This window comes from Benincasa hispida, chromosome 8 (genome assembly GCF_027475165.1).
Source record: "Benincasa hispida cultivar pf3 chromosome 8, pf3_genome.v1.1, whole genome shotgun sequence".
Classification (NCBI taxonomy): domain Eukaryota; kingdom Viridiplantae; phylum Streptophyta; class Magnoliopsida; order Cucurbitales; family Cucurbitaceae; genus Benincasa; species Benincasa hispida.
The window spans coordinates 25,159,374-25,176,026 of NC_143485.1; the positions used below are offsets into that span (position 1 = coordinate 25,159,374).

The 16,653-nt window shown below is 40.4% G+C and overlaps 2 protein-coding genes across 2 annotated transcripts; both read right to left on the bottom strand.

The window, feature by feature from the left end:
* Nucleotides 1-287: 287 nt before the first annotated feature.
* On the bottom strand, nucleotides 288-650 carry LOC150034450 (uncharacterized). Its single transcript, XM_090316740.1, has one exon. The coding sequence runs from the start codon at nucleotides 648-650 to the stop codon at nucleotides 288-290; it is 363 nt and encodes a 120-aa protein (XP_090172866.1).
* Nucleotides 651-1,143: 493 nt separating this feature from the next.
* Nucleotides 1,144-3,282, bottom strand: LOC150034451 (uncharacterized). The gene is made up of 3 exons (XM_090316741.1): nucleotides 3,035-3,282; nucleotides 1,627-2,154; nucleotides 1,144-1,495 (listed from the first exon to the last, which is right to left on the bottom strand). The coding sequence occupies exons 1-3, from the start codon at nucleotides 3,280-3,282 to the stop codon at nucleotides 1,144-1,146; spliced, it is 1,128 nt and encodes a 375-aa protein (XP_090172867.1).
* Between the last annotated feature and the right edge of the window lie 13,371 nt (nucleotides 3,283-16,653).

A 16,653-nucleotide genomic window follows, 5' to 3' on the forward strand; every position in this document is an offset into this window, starting at 1 on the left:
AGTAATTATGTAGAAAGTAAAATAGATTCTTGAAAGAAAAACAAGAAGGATACTCAAAAGGATATACTTCATCCCTGATGAATGTATGCTGCTTATCATCGCAGGGACTGAGTGTTTCTTCATTATTCTGGCTTACCCAAGTCAATGGAGGTTTTCTCGCATTGGAAATCCCCTCCATGATACAACTTTACTCTTTGTCCGTTCACTTTAAATGCGCTGGTCCTATCTTCGTTGGTCAATTCTACTGCTCCATGCGAGAATACTTTCTTGATTGTGAAAGGCCCGGATCAACGTGACTTTAGTTTTCCAGGAAAGAGATGCAGCCTAGAATTGAACAGTAATACCTTTTGACTTGCCTTGAGGTTTTTCTCGCAAAGACGCTTATCATGCCATCGCTTGGTGCGTTCTTTGTAAATTTTGGAATTCTCATATGCTTGTAATCTCCACTCATCCAGCTCTAGTAGTTGAAGTTTTCTCTCTTCTCTTGCAGCCTTAAGATCAAAGTTAAGTTTCTTAACTGCGCACATCGCCTTATATTCCAGTTCTAACGGTAGATGACAAGCCTTTCCAAACACCAACGCATATGGTGACATGCCTATAGGTGTCTTATAAGCAGTTCGATATGCCCACAAGGCATCATCTAGTTTCATGGCCTAATCCTTTCACGATGGGTTCACCACCTTCTCTGAGATTGACTTGATTTTTCTGTTAGAAACCTCTGCTTGTCCATTTGTTTGAGGGTGATACGCAGTGGTGATCTTATTGTGGACATTATATTTGATCAACAGCTTACTAACAATGCGATTCACAAAGTAGGTCCCTTCGTCACTTATTATGGCACGTGGGGTGCCAAAACGAGTGAAGATGTTTTTCTGCAAGAACTTAGAGACTGTTGTCATATCGTTTGCAACACATGAAATAGCTTCAATCCCTTTGGAAACATAGTCGACAACCAATAAAATGTATTTATAACCATTTGACGATGGAAATGGTCCCATGAAATCTATTCCCCAGACATCGAATAGCTCCACCTCCAAAATGATGTTCATTAGCATCACATTTTTTTTTTCCTGAAATGCTTCCAGTGCATTGGCACTTATTGCATTTAATGGAGTATTCTCATGCATCTTTAAATAGAGAGGGTCAGTAATACCGACATTGCAAAACTTTTGCTGATATGCGCTGTCCGCCGAAATGCCCTCCATAGGGTGATTCATGACATTGAAACAATATGCAATGGAAAGCAGTTTCTGGAACACAGAGTCTCAATTTCTGGTCTGGTCCTCTTTTATAGATATTTGGAACGTCCCAATAGTAAAATATGCATTCATGTATGAGCCTTTTCTTTTGATGGGATGTGTAGTTTTCAGGGAATTGTTTGCAGACCAAGAAGTTGACAATATCCACATACCAGGGTAGTTCTTCAATATTAAGCAACTGCTCATCAGGAATGAGGCGTTCACCTCCGACTATATGTAATCCACTTTTGGATTTTCTAATTGCGATAAATGGTCAGCGATCTTATTCTCTATTCCCTTTCGGTTGATTATTTCCATATCAAATTCTTGAAGTAAGAGAACTCATTGGATTAGTCTAGGCTTCGAATCTTTTTTTGTCATCAATTACCTTATTGTAGAGTGGTCTATGTCGACAACCACTTTTGATCCCAACAAATAAGGTTTGAATTTTTCAATCACAAAAATCACCGCTAAAAGTTCCTTCTCGGTGGTGGTGTAATTCGCCTGCATGAAGTTTAGCGTTCTGCTAGCATATGCAATGGGGTGTAATATTGTCTTTACTTTTTGTGCCAAGACTACCCCTATCGCGTATCCACTGGCATCGCACATCAGTTCGAATGGCTTCGCCCAATCAGGTGTGATCAAAATTGGCACTGTAGTCAAAGCGTCTTTTAGTGTTTTGAATGTAGTGAGGTAGTGTGAATCGAAATCAAAGGGTCTATCAGATTCCAACAACGCATTCAAAGGTCGAGCGATTTTGGAAAAGTCCTTCACAAACCTTCTGTAAAACCCCGTGTGTCCTAGGAAACTCCTCAAAGCTTTCACATTTGTTGGAGGTGGAAGTTTTTCTATAGCTTCAATCTTTACTTTGTCCACCTCTAACTCATTCCTTGAAACTTGTGCCCGAGCACAATTCCTTCCTTAACCATAAAATGGTACTTTTCCCAGTTCAATACCAGATTAGTTTCTTCACAGTCTTTTCAGTACTCTTTCCAGGTTTTGCAGACAGATTTCATATGTTTGTCCATAGATTGAGAAGTCATCCATAAAGATTTCAATCGAGTCTTCAAGGTACTCAGAGAAGATCGCCATCATACACCTTTGAAACGTACTGGGTGCATTGCATAATCCAAAAGGCATGCGACGAAAGCCGAATGTTCCTTATGGACATGTGAACGTGGTCTTTTCTTGATCTTCTGGTGTGATCATAATTTGGTTATAGCCTGCGTACCAATCAAGGAAGCAAAAATTATCATTCCCTGCTAATTTTTCGATCATTTAATCAATGAAAGGTAGGGGAAATGATCTTTCTTTGTTGCCACATTGAGTTTCTTGTAGTCCATACAAATCCGCCAACTTGTGATGATCCTCATGAGGATCAATTCGTTGTTTGCATTAGAAACCACTGTCATCCCACCCTTTTTAGGAACACATTGCACGGGGCTGACCCATGTGCTATCTGCGATAGAGTAGATAATGTCAACATCTAACCATTTGATGATTTCTTTTTTGACAACCTCTTTCATTGCAGGGTTCATTCTGCATTGAGGTTCTATTGAGCCCTTCTGATTTTCTTCAAGCCGGATTTGATGCATGCAATAAGTTGGGCTGATATCTCTGATATCTGTGAGCGTCCATCCAATCGCTCTAATGCATTTTTTTTAAACACTGATCAGTGCGGTTTCTTTTTGTTCAGGTAACGCAGAGGATATGATGACGATAAGGTTCCATTCTGGCTGAGAAATACATACTTCAAGTGGGTTGGTAGAGTTTTTAGTACTAGTGTAGGTGGTTACTCTAAAGAGGGCTTTTGTGCTTTTCTTTCTTCATCCAAGTTCAACATTTCATCATTTTTCAACATCTCTGTTATCGCATGGCAAGTCTCAATGGATGCTGTCACATCCTCCCTTTCTTCATTCTTTTCTTCGGACTCCGAATTTTCAACGTAAGTTTGTTCATCATCGGAATCTGATAAGCCTTTCTCATCTGGGAACTTCATTTCCTTGATAATATTGAATCCAAGCTTTTTTCCGTTGACGCTCATTGTGATTTCTCCTTTATGCACATCTATTTGAGATGACCAGTAGACAAGAATGGTCGTCCCATTATGATTGGAACATCTTTATCTGCCTTATAATCTAAGATAATGAAGTCTACAGGTAGAATGTATTGTTACCAAGACATCCTTTAATTTCCCTTCAAGGTGCACTAAGGATCTATCGGCGAGTTGAATAGTCACCGTTGTGGGTGTTAGCTATCTCACATTCAATCTTTTGAAAATTGAAAGTGGCATTAAGTTATCCTTGCCCCAAGATTGCATAATGCTTGACCAATATAGATTTCTCCTATTGAGCAAGGTATTGTGAAACTGCCTGGGTCGCACATCTTTGGTGGAATTATAGTGTTGTATTCTTGTGTCAATGCCACCTTGGTGCTTCTCTTCTTCGAGACAATGTCCTTCAAAAATTTCACATATAGTCTTTGAGGAAATGGAGGTAGGCATCCCTTGGGGTCTGTTCTTTAGCTCTTCTGCAATTTGTCCCAACTGAATTTCCAAATTGCAGATGTATGTAGCTTGGTTTTGAAGAACTGTTTCATTCTTTTCGATGTATTGCTTCAACAAGTTTTCCAAGGATGATGGGGATGGTGGTTGAGCATTGCTAGCTTGCTGTTGTCCATTAGATCTATGGAAAAACCCTAGCGGTCCCTCTCTCTGAGCCACAGGCTGACTGCTTTGCTGTTGGTTGTTCTTCCAAGAAAAATTAGGGTGATTTCGTGTCACACCCCATCCCAGACTACTTTTTGAGCCTAAAAAAGGACATGACTGCAGCAGTTATCAACTTTTTTTTTGACACTTACTGCCTAATAACTCTTGCGGAAATAACTCTGATACCAATGAAGAAATTCAACAACCAACTGATTAAGTCAAGGAGGCAAACAACAACTTATTAAGTAGGCCAATTTTATTACAACAATGTAACATTTAAACAACTCCAAGACTTATCTACAAGGTTTACAACAACAACTGTAAAACCCCGGAAGTGTAACTGTGGCTTGTGGCAGACCTTGACCTTAGCAACACCCTGGAACTTCTCACATTTCGCTACTTGGGGGGGGGGGGGGAAGAAAAAAATTTGGAAAACATGAGCTATAAAGCCTAGTGAGTGACCAGAAAACTAATTCTTATCAAAAGAACTACCCCATATTTGGGTACTTTTTCTCAGATATCTTCTCAACTGTATCCTTCAATATCGAGCTACTCGGATACCTTCTCAACCATCCTTCAGTATCGAGTTTCAAACAAAACTAGTTATACAATGACTTCCTTTAATAAAACGTAGAAAACATGTCTTTATTTGAAAGATATTTCTTTAGCACATGGTTTCTTAAAACATTGTAAATATTTTAGTCAAACATTTTAGTCACTCACCTTGATCGTTTAGGAACCTCTCTCTAGAAGTTCCTTGGTCACCTCGGGCTCCCTTTTGAACCCTACGATCCACATTCAAATTAAAGCTCAGATTACTCATAGTTATAGACTTTATCTCGAGATACTTCCTTCTACAAATATGCTCTAAAATGTCTCAGAAAGCTTACCAAAATCTTAGCTCAGAACTTTTCGTAGTTTGGCCAGAAACATCAAAACATCAAGACTGACCTAGCTTACCCGACAGCTCGACCCCTCTATTTTGTCCTCATTCTCTAGCCCGATTCCTTGGAGATTCTTCTTCGGTAGCCCTACCCTGAAAACTAGACTCTCCTAGATTTCATATGGCTTTGGAGTCACTCTAAACACACGAGTATTCTGGGAGAACTCCTCATCCCAAGTTGATGCTACTTCTAGACCTTCCTGTCTAACAGCACCTTCCCCTCTAGGAACCTCTTGACCAATGCATGGTCTTTCTATCAACGCATAGTTTCCTCCCAATACACTCTTCTTTATGTCCTTTGAAGAGATTTTTAGTTCTCATCTAAAGTCCTTGGCCCTATTTATAGGCATCCAAGATTGCTTTAAGGTCGACACCTCCTACTTGGCCGCATGTCCAAGTGTCTCTTCCTTACACTATAATCGCTCTTGCATTAGCACAACCCAAGGTGTCTTGCTCCCCTTTTACCAATGCATAGCCCTCAACTTTCCATGTCTTCTTATGCATCCACCTCATTTGCTTAAGGCTTAAGATTTCTTCCCAACAAGCTACATGTCTGGATGACGTCCTTGAATGCATCCATCCTCCATATGCGTTCATCCTTCATATGCGTTCATCCAACCACATATGCGTTAACCATAAATGCGCCCATCCAATTGCCGCAACCTACTTATGTCCGGACACCATCCATCGGCACATGTGTCCATTCAATCTTTCCTTGTGCATCTAATTGACTCAACTTGGTCACTTATGCTAGATGCTCGGAAGCTCCTCTTTGGCTGATATCCTTCTCCTTCGCATAACTTAACTTTGCTCTATGCGCTCAACTAGGATATTGACCAACACACCTTCAATGCATACTACTAGTTTGTCCTATGCGCCTACATGCCATTGGATGTCCAACGCATAGCACATGTCCAACGCATAGTACATCACCAATGCTTAGTACATCACCAACGCATAGCATATCACCAATGCATAGTACATCACCAACACATAGTACATCAACAACACATAGCACCGTCGCATGACATCAATGCATAGCACCGCTACATGTCATCAACACATAGCTCCGTCGCATGACATCAACGCATAACACCGCGTGTATGTCATCAACGCATAGTACTATCACATGACATCAATGCATAGCAGCGCGCGCATGTCATCAACGCATCCTTTCAGCCGCAACCCATCGGCCGCATACTCTCGCGTCCAACACATCCATTGCGCCTACCTTCATTGCCGCATGTATCCATCGCATCCATCGCGTCCAACGTCCAATGCCTTTGGATGAGCAATTTGAGGCTGCCGCATGCGTTATTTAACCCTTTTCATGACCTTGGTTACTGCATGCACTACTAACCTCCCAGATAACCTCTAAAAATCTAATGGCCAACGCAGGGCACTAACACATTGTCAAATACTTTGTCATTTTTCTCCTTGGCTTCCAACGCATGGTTACCCTTGGCAATGCCTCTTGCCCATACTTTGGCCAATCATGCGTCCAACCTTACAAACGCATGGTTGCCTTTTCAACTTACTTCACGCATGGGTCCTTTTGACCTTACACTTAGCCAAATTTCATCAATTAAAGCCTAACTCAAAACTACTCAAAGAAAATCTATTCAACACTTAGACCTTTCCTTCTCTTCAACATAGGATTTAACTTTCACTTAGATAATTCCTTTTAACACCTGCTTAGGTAAGGAAAATGGAAATCCGGGTTTCACATTTCACCACCCCGGGTTGTAAGTGTTTGAAAAAGGATTGTTTTTGACAAAGTAAACTGATTGAGGATTTCGTGGGCATTCCTCAAAAGAATGTGATTCTTCACATAAGACACAACTGGTGCTTGTTTGCTCTATCACATTAACTTGCCCATTTCTAGCTCCTGAATTGTTTATTGCGATGCCTTGCAACAAGTTTATCATCGCATTCATCTGAATTTGTAATGATGCGATGGCACCATTACTCGAATTACCTTCTCTTGGCTTCGTTCTTTGATTGCTTTCTTGCCAAGCTTCGTGGTTTTTTGAGATGAAATCAAGAATATTCTTTGCTTCATCATATGTTTTGTCCAGAAGACCTCCTGCTGTTGCCATATTGGCAGTTGTCTGCGATGTAGAGTTGAGTCCATGATAGAAAATCTCCATTTGGAGGCAATCCGGTAATCCACTGTGTGTGCAGTTGCGTACTAGTATCTTGAATCTCGCCCATGTGTCACTGAGCGATTCATCTTCTTCTTGTTCAAAATTGGTGATCAATTTCATCCTTCTGGCATTTTCTGTGGGAGGGAAATACTTCTTCATAAATTTCTCCACAACTTGTTCCCATGACATTATCTCTCCTGGTTTGAGAGAGTTTGCCCATTTTCTTGCTTTATCGCATAGTGAAAATGGAAATAATGTGAGTTGAACCTCTTCTGGGGAAATATTAGGGAACACAAAAGTGTTGAAATTTCAATGAAGCTTCGTAGATGGGCACGTGGATCTTCACCACGCCGTCCTCCGAACTATCTTGTTGTTTGTATCATTTGTAACATTACTGGCTTCATCTCGAACCTTGATCCATCAAATTCCGGTCTCATGATTCCTGGAGAGAAATCATACAAGTTTGGTGATGCATAGTCTCGGATGGGTCTATTGCGATCATTTGCCAGTAGGATAGGATTTACCATCATGTTGTTTTCATTCGCTACTCGTTCCTCAGGTTGTTCAGCCGTTCTACAAACTTTTCCTTGCCACTTATGTCTATTTCTCTGCCTTTTGCGAAAATTTCTTTCAATCTTTGGGTCATACTTGAGTTCAGGAGTATGTCCTTTGCTCATGACGCTTGCTTCTTCCTTCATAGGTGGAATTGCAATACTCCAAAGGAAAAAAGCTACAAAGATCAAAAAGGTTTGATGTTAGCGCAATCTATACTGTAATCCCCGGCAACGACGTCAAAAACTTGATGCATTAATTTATCATGCGATGAAAGGATGTGTAGATGTGATGATCATGCAAGTTTTCCTAACAAAGCCTAAGTATAAACCTTCCGAGGGTCCTGGTAAGTCCAGGGTCAAACGCAAGGATTACTAAATAGATATGCGACAGACTCTCTGATCTTATTGCGATGGTGATTAAGAAGTAGATGGTGATTTAACTTTGATTTTCTAATGCGATGGAATTAAATGCACAACGATGAAAGGGTGTTGTTGTAACAAATATGCGATAAAGGGTTTAAGAAGAGGTTTTGCTAGCATTTCTTAAGATATTGTACAAGTCAATCATGCTATACACAAATATTAAGCATTACATTTCTCGATGCATAATGACACATTTCCTATGTCTAGGACGCATGCAATGTGTGTGGAATGCAGCAGATAGAACTTATTTCTAAGTTTCTGAACATAAATTGAAATGAAGTTCCCATTCTTGCAAATAAAGTGTTTAAGTACAAAACAACAAATGGGGTAAGTATCAAGCCAGGTAAGCAATGTTTAGCTTCCTCTGGTGTTTACACTACTCTTATCGCTTCAATTCTTTCCCAAGTTGTAAACTCTTGCTCTCGCAAGGGTTTGGTGTCTCTCCTCCGTGCTGTTTCCAGCAGTCTCTCGACCTCTCCGAAAATTAATTTCTTCTCAAGAATTCCCTTCCCTCAACTCCGCCTCTTTGCTTCGCTTGGAAGTCCCCTGGTTTGGTAGCACTGGGTATTTATAGACTTCCAGAAAAAACAATTCTTCTTACTAATGATTGCATGGATGGGCAAATTTCCATACCTTGTTGCGTCGTTTGATAGTCACCGAAAGTTCAATGTATTTGCAATGGTATGGTCTTCAATGGCCGTCAACTGAATTTCTGATTTGACCGTTATCAGTTTTACATCCCATCACGTTTTATTACATTAGGCCACTGCCTTTATGTAAGGTCATCACGCGATCATCTTTGTGGTACCCTTGGATCACAAACTCAAAACGTGCTATCGCATTGTTCATGCACAGAATAAATCCTTTTAGCTTCTTTTATGTGATGAGAGTTAGTGATCACAATTTTTCTTTTAGTTTAGCGCATTCAATGGTAATATTGCCTATTTACCATCGCTTTCTCCCATTGTTTTAATAATTTGAGCTTTAATAACTGGTATTTGTACCAGTTATCAACCCTCATGCAAGAGTTCCCAACTCACTCAGGATTAAGGTCATGTCACCTATAGTCATTTTAGTGAAATGTAAGTCTCAATTATCAACGACGTTATATAAAGAGACTAATCATCTCGTGTTCTGGTCTTATACAAAATTTTTGTATAGGATACCCTCACTCGCATGTCTCCATGTGAATGGTTAGGATCAGACCATTTGTAGCACTTTACAACACTTGTAACATCTACAAAGCGGGCCGTATCTGTAGTGTCACCAGGATAAGGTATCCCTCCTTTATCCTTATACTACAGACCATTTAGGTTATTACTTAAGGCATGATCCACTTGTATGTCTCATGTATGCTTAATTTACATAAAATAACCACGAATCTTAGTTTATTTGATTTGAGTAAATGCAAAAAAAATAACCTTTATTTTATTAATAACAATGTGTACAAAAAAGTTTACAAACTACAAGACCACCGGGAGATTTAGGACACCAATCCCAACAAGCCCACACCCCCTGGATTCTCACTTCGAGAATACCAAGGTTGCCGAGTGGTTGTGTCAAGGCGTTGCTATTCGTGGATCAGACAGTTCGTGATTGCTAAACGATTGCTCACGAGAGCGAGATATTACTGGTTGATTGATCATGAGAGCGGGTGATTTCCAAAAGAATAGTTCTTCAAAGGTATGTCTCTCAATTCCTTTTGTATTTGATTAAGAAAGCATGATGTAATTTTGTTTAAGATGCATAACTATTCTTGTATGTTTGTAAATGCATTTATTCTTTCACAATGAGCTTGGAAAGATCTTGCTTCCGCTCACTGGTTCTCTTCTATAAGAGTTCCTTCAGCCCCATTAATGAAAGTTTACAAAAGGTTGATTGAGATTAAGTATAGTACTTCGTCTCATATATATGACTTTAATTTCTCTTCTTGTCAATTTCCTTCAATACTTGTCATCTAGTATGACAACTTTGACTTCCAATAAGCGATAGCATGGGTTGAGTCACCGCACAACACTCTGATGCGTTGTTTTATGGGGTGAAATTATGGAATGAAATGTGGTGATGGGAATTCGTTGAGCAACAAGTTTTCTCAGCAGAATCCAAGTATAAATCTTACTGAGTTTCCTGGTAAGTCCAGGGTCAAACTCAGGGACTAGGGAAAATAGTATACGGTGATAATTTTCAAGAAGACTTTGCAGTAACCAATAATTCAAATAGTTGTTTTGGGGTATTATTTGCGGTATAAAATAAATGTATGTGGCGGAGTTTCAAAAACAGTTGATAATATGGAAGATCCAATGAAAATGCGAGGAACAGGTTGAAAAGGGGTTCAGCTAACACTTCCTAGGATACGTTCATGTTATGCGACCATGCAATACACAGACAATAGCAAATCATCTCTCAACGCAAATGCTACGGCTTCTAGTACTAAAAACACATGCGATATATATGATGAGTCTATAGGACCTACACATAAGCCTCTATTCTTATTTATGCAATGAAAAATGACATACACACAAATAAGGCGACCACATAAAATCATAACCTATCTCTAGGGTGCATGCGATGCATGTTGGCAAACAGAGCTTATCTCTAAGTCCCTATCTCCTACTTATGCAGATCTAATCTTGCTCTCTCGAGTCTAGATTCTAACCTAGCTCTCTCAAGTCTTAGGTTCTTTCTTTAGACTCTCTCTCGAGTAGCTTTAAAGGGGTGTTGGGCGCAACATAAGATAAGATAATCGCATGCGATGAAGATCCTAGGTCATGTTAGCTTAGTTCTTCTCAACCCATTCGATAAAGTTAGCTATTCATCCGTGCTTTTAAGAGAGTGAACAGATGTAGAATAACAAGTTCCATTTTATAGATATAGAGTTGAAATACAAAATAACAATGCAAGATGAGAATAAAGAGCCTGGTAGCAATCTCTTGCTTCCCAAGGCTTTTACATTGTCTTTTCTACTATGCTCAAAAGATAGTCTCGCTGTCGTGAGAGTCGGCCTTCTCTCTGCTATCCATGCCTCTAGGTTCTCTCTCGAGCTGACCAAAGCGATCTTCCAGTGTCTCTTCCCTTCTCTCGCTCCACCTTCTAAGTAAAAAGAAAAACTATGAACAAGGCTATTCTATCTAAGGGAAAATTCTCTAACTATCCGAACTCCTTTATTGAAGGTCGCCTTCGGTATTTATAGAGCTTCTGGGTGAAAGGCGTTTTCTCTCTTACGATTGCACTGATGGGATGGCATTAATTCTTTGTCTAACGTGCCGAATATTTGTCACCAAAAAGTTGAGTGTACTTGCTACAATAGTTCGTTAGTGGCTTGTCAACTTAATTCGGACTCGACCGTCATCAGCTTTCTATCCCATCGTGCTTTATTATGCTTTTCACCCAGATACGCCCACCAAGTTGTGGTGGCTCTATGCGGAAATCCTTCTTGAGCAGATGTTTGCGAGCACAACTCACCGCAAAGCCTTGCGGTAACGTTGCTTTCTTGTGATCGCATTTTACGCTTTGCGTCAAGGCATATTCTGCACAAAAAATACAAAAGCTAACTGTTTTTACGCAATGAACGCATGCGATCAAAATGTTACAAACTTAATGCTTTTTGGATGCAATCTTATATATTTTATCAATGCAAACCTGCATTGTTTAATAACTTAGCATTGTAATAACATGCATTTCTGCCCGTTATCGCACCCCCACATTTAAACAATGCTTGTCCTCAAGCATAAGCTAAAGATTTCCTTTAGAAAGTCGACCGCAATCTCTTTTCCTAGATTTCTTGAGGATACTTCATTCAAATCCTATACACCAATTTTTTTTTAATTCTTATTCAAGTCTTTTCTTAAAATATTTCTAAGACCTAGAGACATCAAGTTTAACCTTCAAAAAGACTTTACTAGATTCCAAGACATCGCATGATTTATTTCAAAAAAACTTTTTCCACTGGGGTGTTAAATAATTTTTATCCTTGCATATTTTTGACATTATTATTTTTCTTTGGCCTTGCGCTGATCCAAGTGCCTCGCCTTTTTTTTGGCTTTCCCCCGCGTGTGTCATGCAGACATTCAACTACAAGCAAGGCGTTCTTTCTCAGACTAAACTCATACCTACTCGGCAGCGGAGTTGCGGTCATTTATTTATGCGTTGATCACGATTCCTACCTACGTTTTGGCTTGCCCCCACGTGTGTCATTTGGACATCCAACTAGAGTAGGATCCGATCGTAACGTTATGATTTTTTTTATAGAGCTCAAAATAGCAAGGTCGAAAATAAATACCTCACCCCCAAATATAAAATGTGGTAATGTCCTCACTGCCAAAAGATTGAAAGAAGTCATGCGATGTTCTTAGGAAGTTTGGTAAAGGGTCAGTTTGAAAGAAAACTATCATACCACTAACTCTTAGAAATATTTCATGAGGTGACTGTCCTAACATTGAGTTGACTCTAGTGTACATGAAAAAAAATAGAAGCATGTGTTTCATCATTGAAATCATAATTGACAAAGAGAAAGCATGCGGTGACTTACTAAATTGATCAATGTTAAATGATTGCGGTAAACAAAGAGGATGCGGTGATTAAATGTTCAAAATTAAAATGTGATGCGATAGTGCAGAATTTGGAATAAAGTCAAGGAAGAATACAACCCCTAAATTTGCGCTGTCGCTTGCATTGTTTGGTGACGCATCCTGTTTTGCGACATCTACCTCCTTTGGATTGCGGTGACGGAATAAAGTAGTTGCGTCTTCGTGTAGCGCCTCCGCAATCGTTCACCTCGATTGTTGCAAGAAAAATATTGAGAGAGTTAAATAATATTAAACAAAACAAAATCTTTTACCGCAATCGTTCAGCACGATCAAATACTGAGTAGAGATAAGTTGAAGAGTTCAAGGTTTCATCGGATGCTTCACAAAACTTGCATCCCTGACGAATTTAAATCGCTTGATAGTGCAGGAACCCCCCACTTCTTTCTCAATCAGAGTTCCTCAGGTCCATGGAGTCGACTTGGCGATGCCAACCTTCTCCGTGATACACTTTTACTCGTTGCCCATTAACTTTGAATATGTTGGTTCCATCATCATTAGATAACTCGACCGCACCATGCGGGAATACCTCTCTGACTATGAATGGTCCGGACCAACGTGACTTTAATTTCCCAGGGAAGAGCCGTAGTCATGAGTTAAATAGTAAGACCCTCTGCCCAACTGGGAGGTTCTTGCTGCATATGTGTTTGTTGTGCCAGCGCTTTGCACTCTCCTTGAAGATCTTTGCGTTCTCATATGCGTTAATCCTTTATTCCTCTAGCTTGACCAATTGAAATTTTCTCGCTTCTCTTGCTATCTTCAAGTCAAAATTTAGCTTCTTCACCACCTACAGCGCTTTTTGTTCCAGCTCCAATGGCAAATGACATGCCTTACCAAATACCAACGCACGGGGACATACTTATGGGTGTCTTATAGGCAGTTCGATATGCCTACAACGCATCGTCGAGCTTTGTTGCCCAATCCTTTCGCGAAGGCTTTACCACCTTCTCCAGTATCAGCTTGTCTCCCGGTTAGACACTTCGGCCTGACCATTCGTCTGCAGAGATATGTAGTAGCCACTTTATGGAGGATATTATATTTGTGCAGCAATTTTTTGACAGTGTGATTCACAAAGTAGGACCCTTCGTCACTTATTATGGCACGTGGAGTGCCAAAACGAGTGAAAATGTTTTTCTTCAAGAATTTAGAGACTACCGCCGCATCACTTGGGCGCATGCCACTGCTTCTACCCACTTGGACACGTAGTCGACGGCTAACAAAATATAATTTTTACCATTCGATGGTGGGAATGGTCCCATGAAATCGATACCCCAAACATCGAACAACTCTAGTTCCAAAATGGTGTTCATAGGCATCGCATGTTTCCATGAAATGTTACCTGTGCGTTGGCACCGGTCACACTTCATCACATAGTCAATTGCATCCTTAAACATTGTTGGCCAATAGAATCCACTTTGTAATACTTTAGCTGCAGTGCACTGTCCTCCAAAGTGCCCACCATATGGTGAATCATGACATTGCGATAATATACATTGTTGAGCAGTATTTGGTACAGATAGTCGCAGAATCTGGTTTGCCCCCTTCTTAAAACAGATTTGGCTCATCCCAAAAATATGATCGTCATTCGTGCTTGAGCCTCCTTTTTTGGTGATCAGTATTATCTTCGGGAAATTGGTCGCAAACTAGATAATTTACCACATCTGCTTACCATGGTAATTCTTCAATATAAAACAGCTGCTCGTTTGGGAACACCGCACTCACCTCTGATTGATTGCAGTCAACCTCTGGGTTTTCCAATCTGGATAAGTGATCCACAACTTGGTTCTCCGTCCCCTTGCGATCAATTATTTCTATGTCAAATTCTTGGAGGAGGAGAACCCATCTGATCAACCTCGGCTTCGCGTCCCTTTTTGTTATCAAATATTTTATTGCCGAATGGTCAGTATGGATGAGTACTTTTGTTCCTAGCAAATATGCTCTAAATTTTTCCAACGCAAAAATTACCGCAAGTAGCTCTTTTTTTGTGGTGGTGTAGTTAGTCTGAGCAGGATTCAAAGTCTTACTCGCATATACGATGGGATGTAATATTGTTTTTCTCTTCTGTCCAGAGCTGATCCCATCGCATACCCGCTTGCGTCGCATATTAATTCAAAGGGAAGTGTCCAATCTAGTGTGATCAACACGGGCGCGGTCGTCCATGCATTATTCAAAATCCTGAATGCGTTGAGGCAATTGTCGTCAAAGTCAAATTTTCTGTCAGCCTCCATCAACGCACTCAGCGGTCGTGCTATTTTCGAAAAGTCCTTGACAAAAGGTCTGTAAAATCTGGCATGCCCAAGAAACTTCTTACAGCCTTTACACTTGTTGGAGGTGGGAGTTTTTCAATTGCTTCTATTTTTGCCTTGTCCACCTCTAACCCATCTCGAGATACCTTGTGCCCTAGCATAATGCCCTCCTTCACCATAAAATGGCATTTCTCCCAGTTAAGTACGAGGGTCGTCTCCTCACATCTTTTCAATATCTTCTCTAAGTTGGCAAGATAGACTTCGTAAGTGTGCCCATATACAGAGAAGTCATCCATGAATATTTCTATAGAGTCTTCGAGATATTCTGAAAAGATGGCCATCATGCACCTTTGGAAAGTGCTTGGCGCATTGTAGAGGCTGAATGACATGCGGCGAAAAGCAAAAGTTCTGTACAGGCAGGTGAATGTGGTCTTGTCTTGATCTTTGGGAGCAATCATAATCTGATTATAACCAGCATACCCATCCAGAAAGCAGTAGAAGTCATTTCCGGCTAGACGATCTAGCATTTGGTTAATGAATGGTAAAGGGAAATGATCTTTCTTCGTTGCCGCATTCAGCTTGCAGTAGTCCATGCAAATACACCATCCGGTGACGGTCATTTTCGATATTAGCTCATTATTTGCATTGGGGACTACCGTCATCCCACCTTTTTTCGGCATGTACTGCATGGGGCTGACCCACGTGCTGTCTACTATCGGATAAGTGATGCCCACATTTAACCACTTGATTATCTCCTTCTTAACAACCTCTTTCATCGCAGGGTTGAGTCTGCACTGATGTTCGATCGATCCCTTTTGGTTTTCTTCGAGACAAATTTGAAACATACAGTATGCAGGGCTAATTCCTCGAATATCTGCAAGTGTCCATCCAATCGCTCGCATATATTTTCTCAGAATGCACATCAACGCATTCTCCTCGTCTTCATTAAGTTCCGCAGAAATAATTACTGGCAGCTTTTCATTCTGCCCCAAAATGCATACTTTAGGTGATTCGACAAGGTCTTCAGCTCTATTATTGGTGGTTCTTTCAAGGAACGGTTGCGTTGTTTTTCTTTCTTCATTTTCTGTTGGCTCTTCTTCTTGAGTTGCAATCATCTCATCTTCCTTGTTTGTTTTTTCTATGATCGCATTACATGCAATAATGGATGTACTTGCATCCTCATCTTCGTTTTCATCGTCAGGCTTTTCATTTTCATTCAAATTCTAATCGTCGTCAGATTCATTCAGGTCTTCTTAGTCAGGAAACTTCATGGCATGGATGATGTTGAACTTGAGCTTCTGTCCATTCACACTCAAGGTGATCTCTCCTTTGTGCACATCAATCTGGGCACGACCTGTTGATAAAAATGGTCGCCCTAGGATGATGGGTACATCTTGTCGGCTTCGTAATCTAAGATGATGAAGTCAGCTAGTAATATAAATTTGTCGATTGTAACCAGCATGTCCTTCACCTTCCCCTCTGGATGCACCAGAGATCTGTCTGCTAGTTGGAGAGTCACGGTCATGGGCGTAAGTTACCCCACATTCAGCTGCTTATAGATTGACAGAGGCATCAAGTTGATGCTGGCTCCAAGGTCATGTAATGCTTGCCCGATGTACAATCCTCCAATGGAGCAAGGTAGTAAAGCTCCCAGGATCGCTCATCTTCAATGGGATTATAGATTTCGAGCTCTACATCAAAGCCACCGTGGCAAACTTATCAGTGCTTCTCTTCTTGGTTACCATATCCTTCAGAAACTTCGCATATGCAGGCATCTCCTCAATCGCTTCAGTGAATGGAATATTAATATGC

Coding starts and splice junctions, on each gene's coding strand:
- LOC150034450 (XM_090316740.1), bottom strand. CDS start 650: ATGAAACTAGATGATGCCTTGTGGGCATATCGAACTGCTTATAAGACA.
- LOC150034451 (XM_090316741.1), bottom strand. CDS start 3,282: ATGAGCGTCAACGGAAAAAAGCTTGGATTCAATATTATCAAGGAAATG. Junction 2,155..3,034: donor GCACAAAAGCCCTCTTTAGA/GTAACCACCTAC, acceptor TGGTTAAGGAAG/GAATTGTGCTCGGGCACAAG. Junction 1,496..1,626: donor ATAGACCACTCTACAATAAG/GTAATTGATGAC, acceptor TATCGCAATTAG/AAAATCCAAAAGTGGATTAC.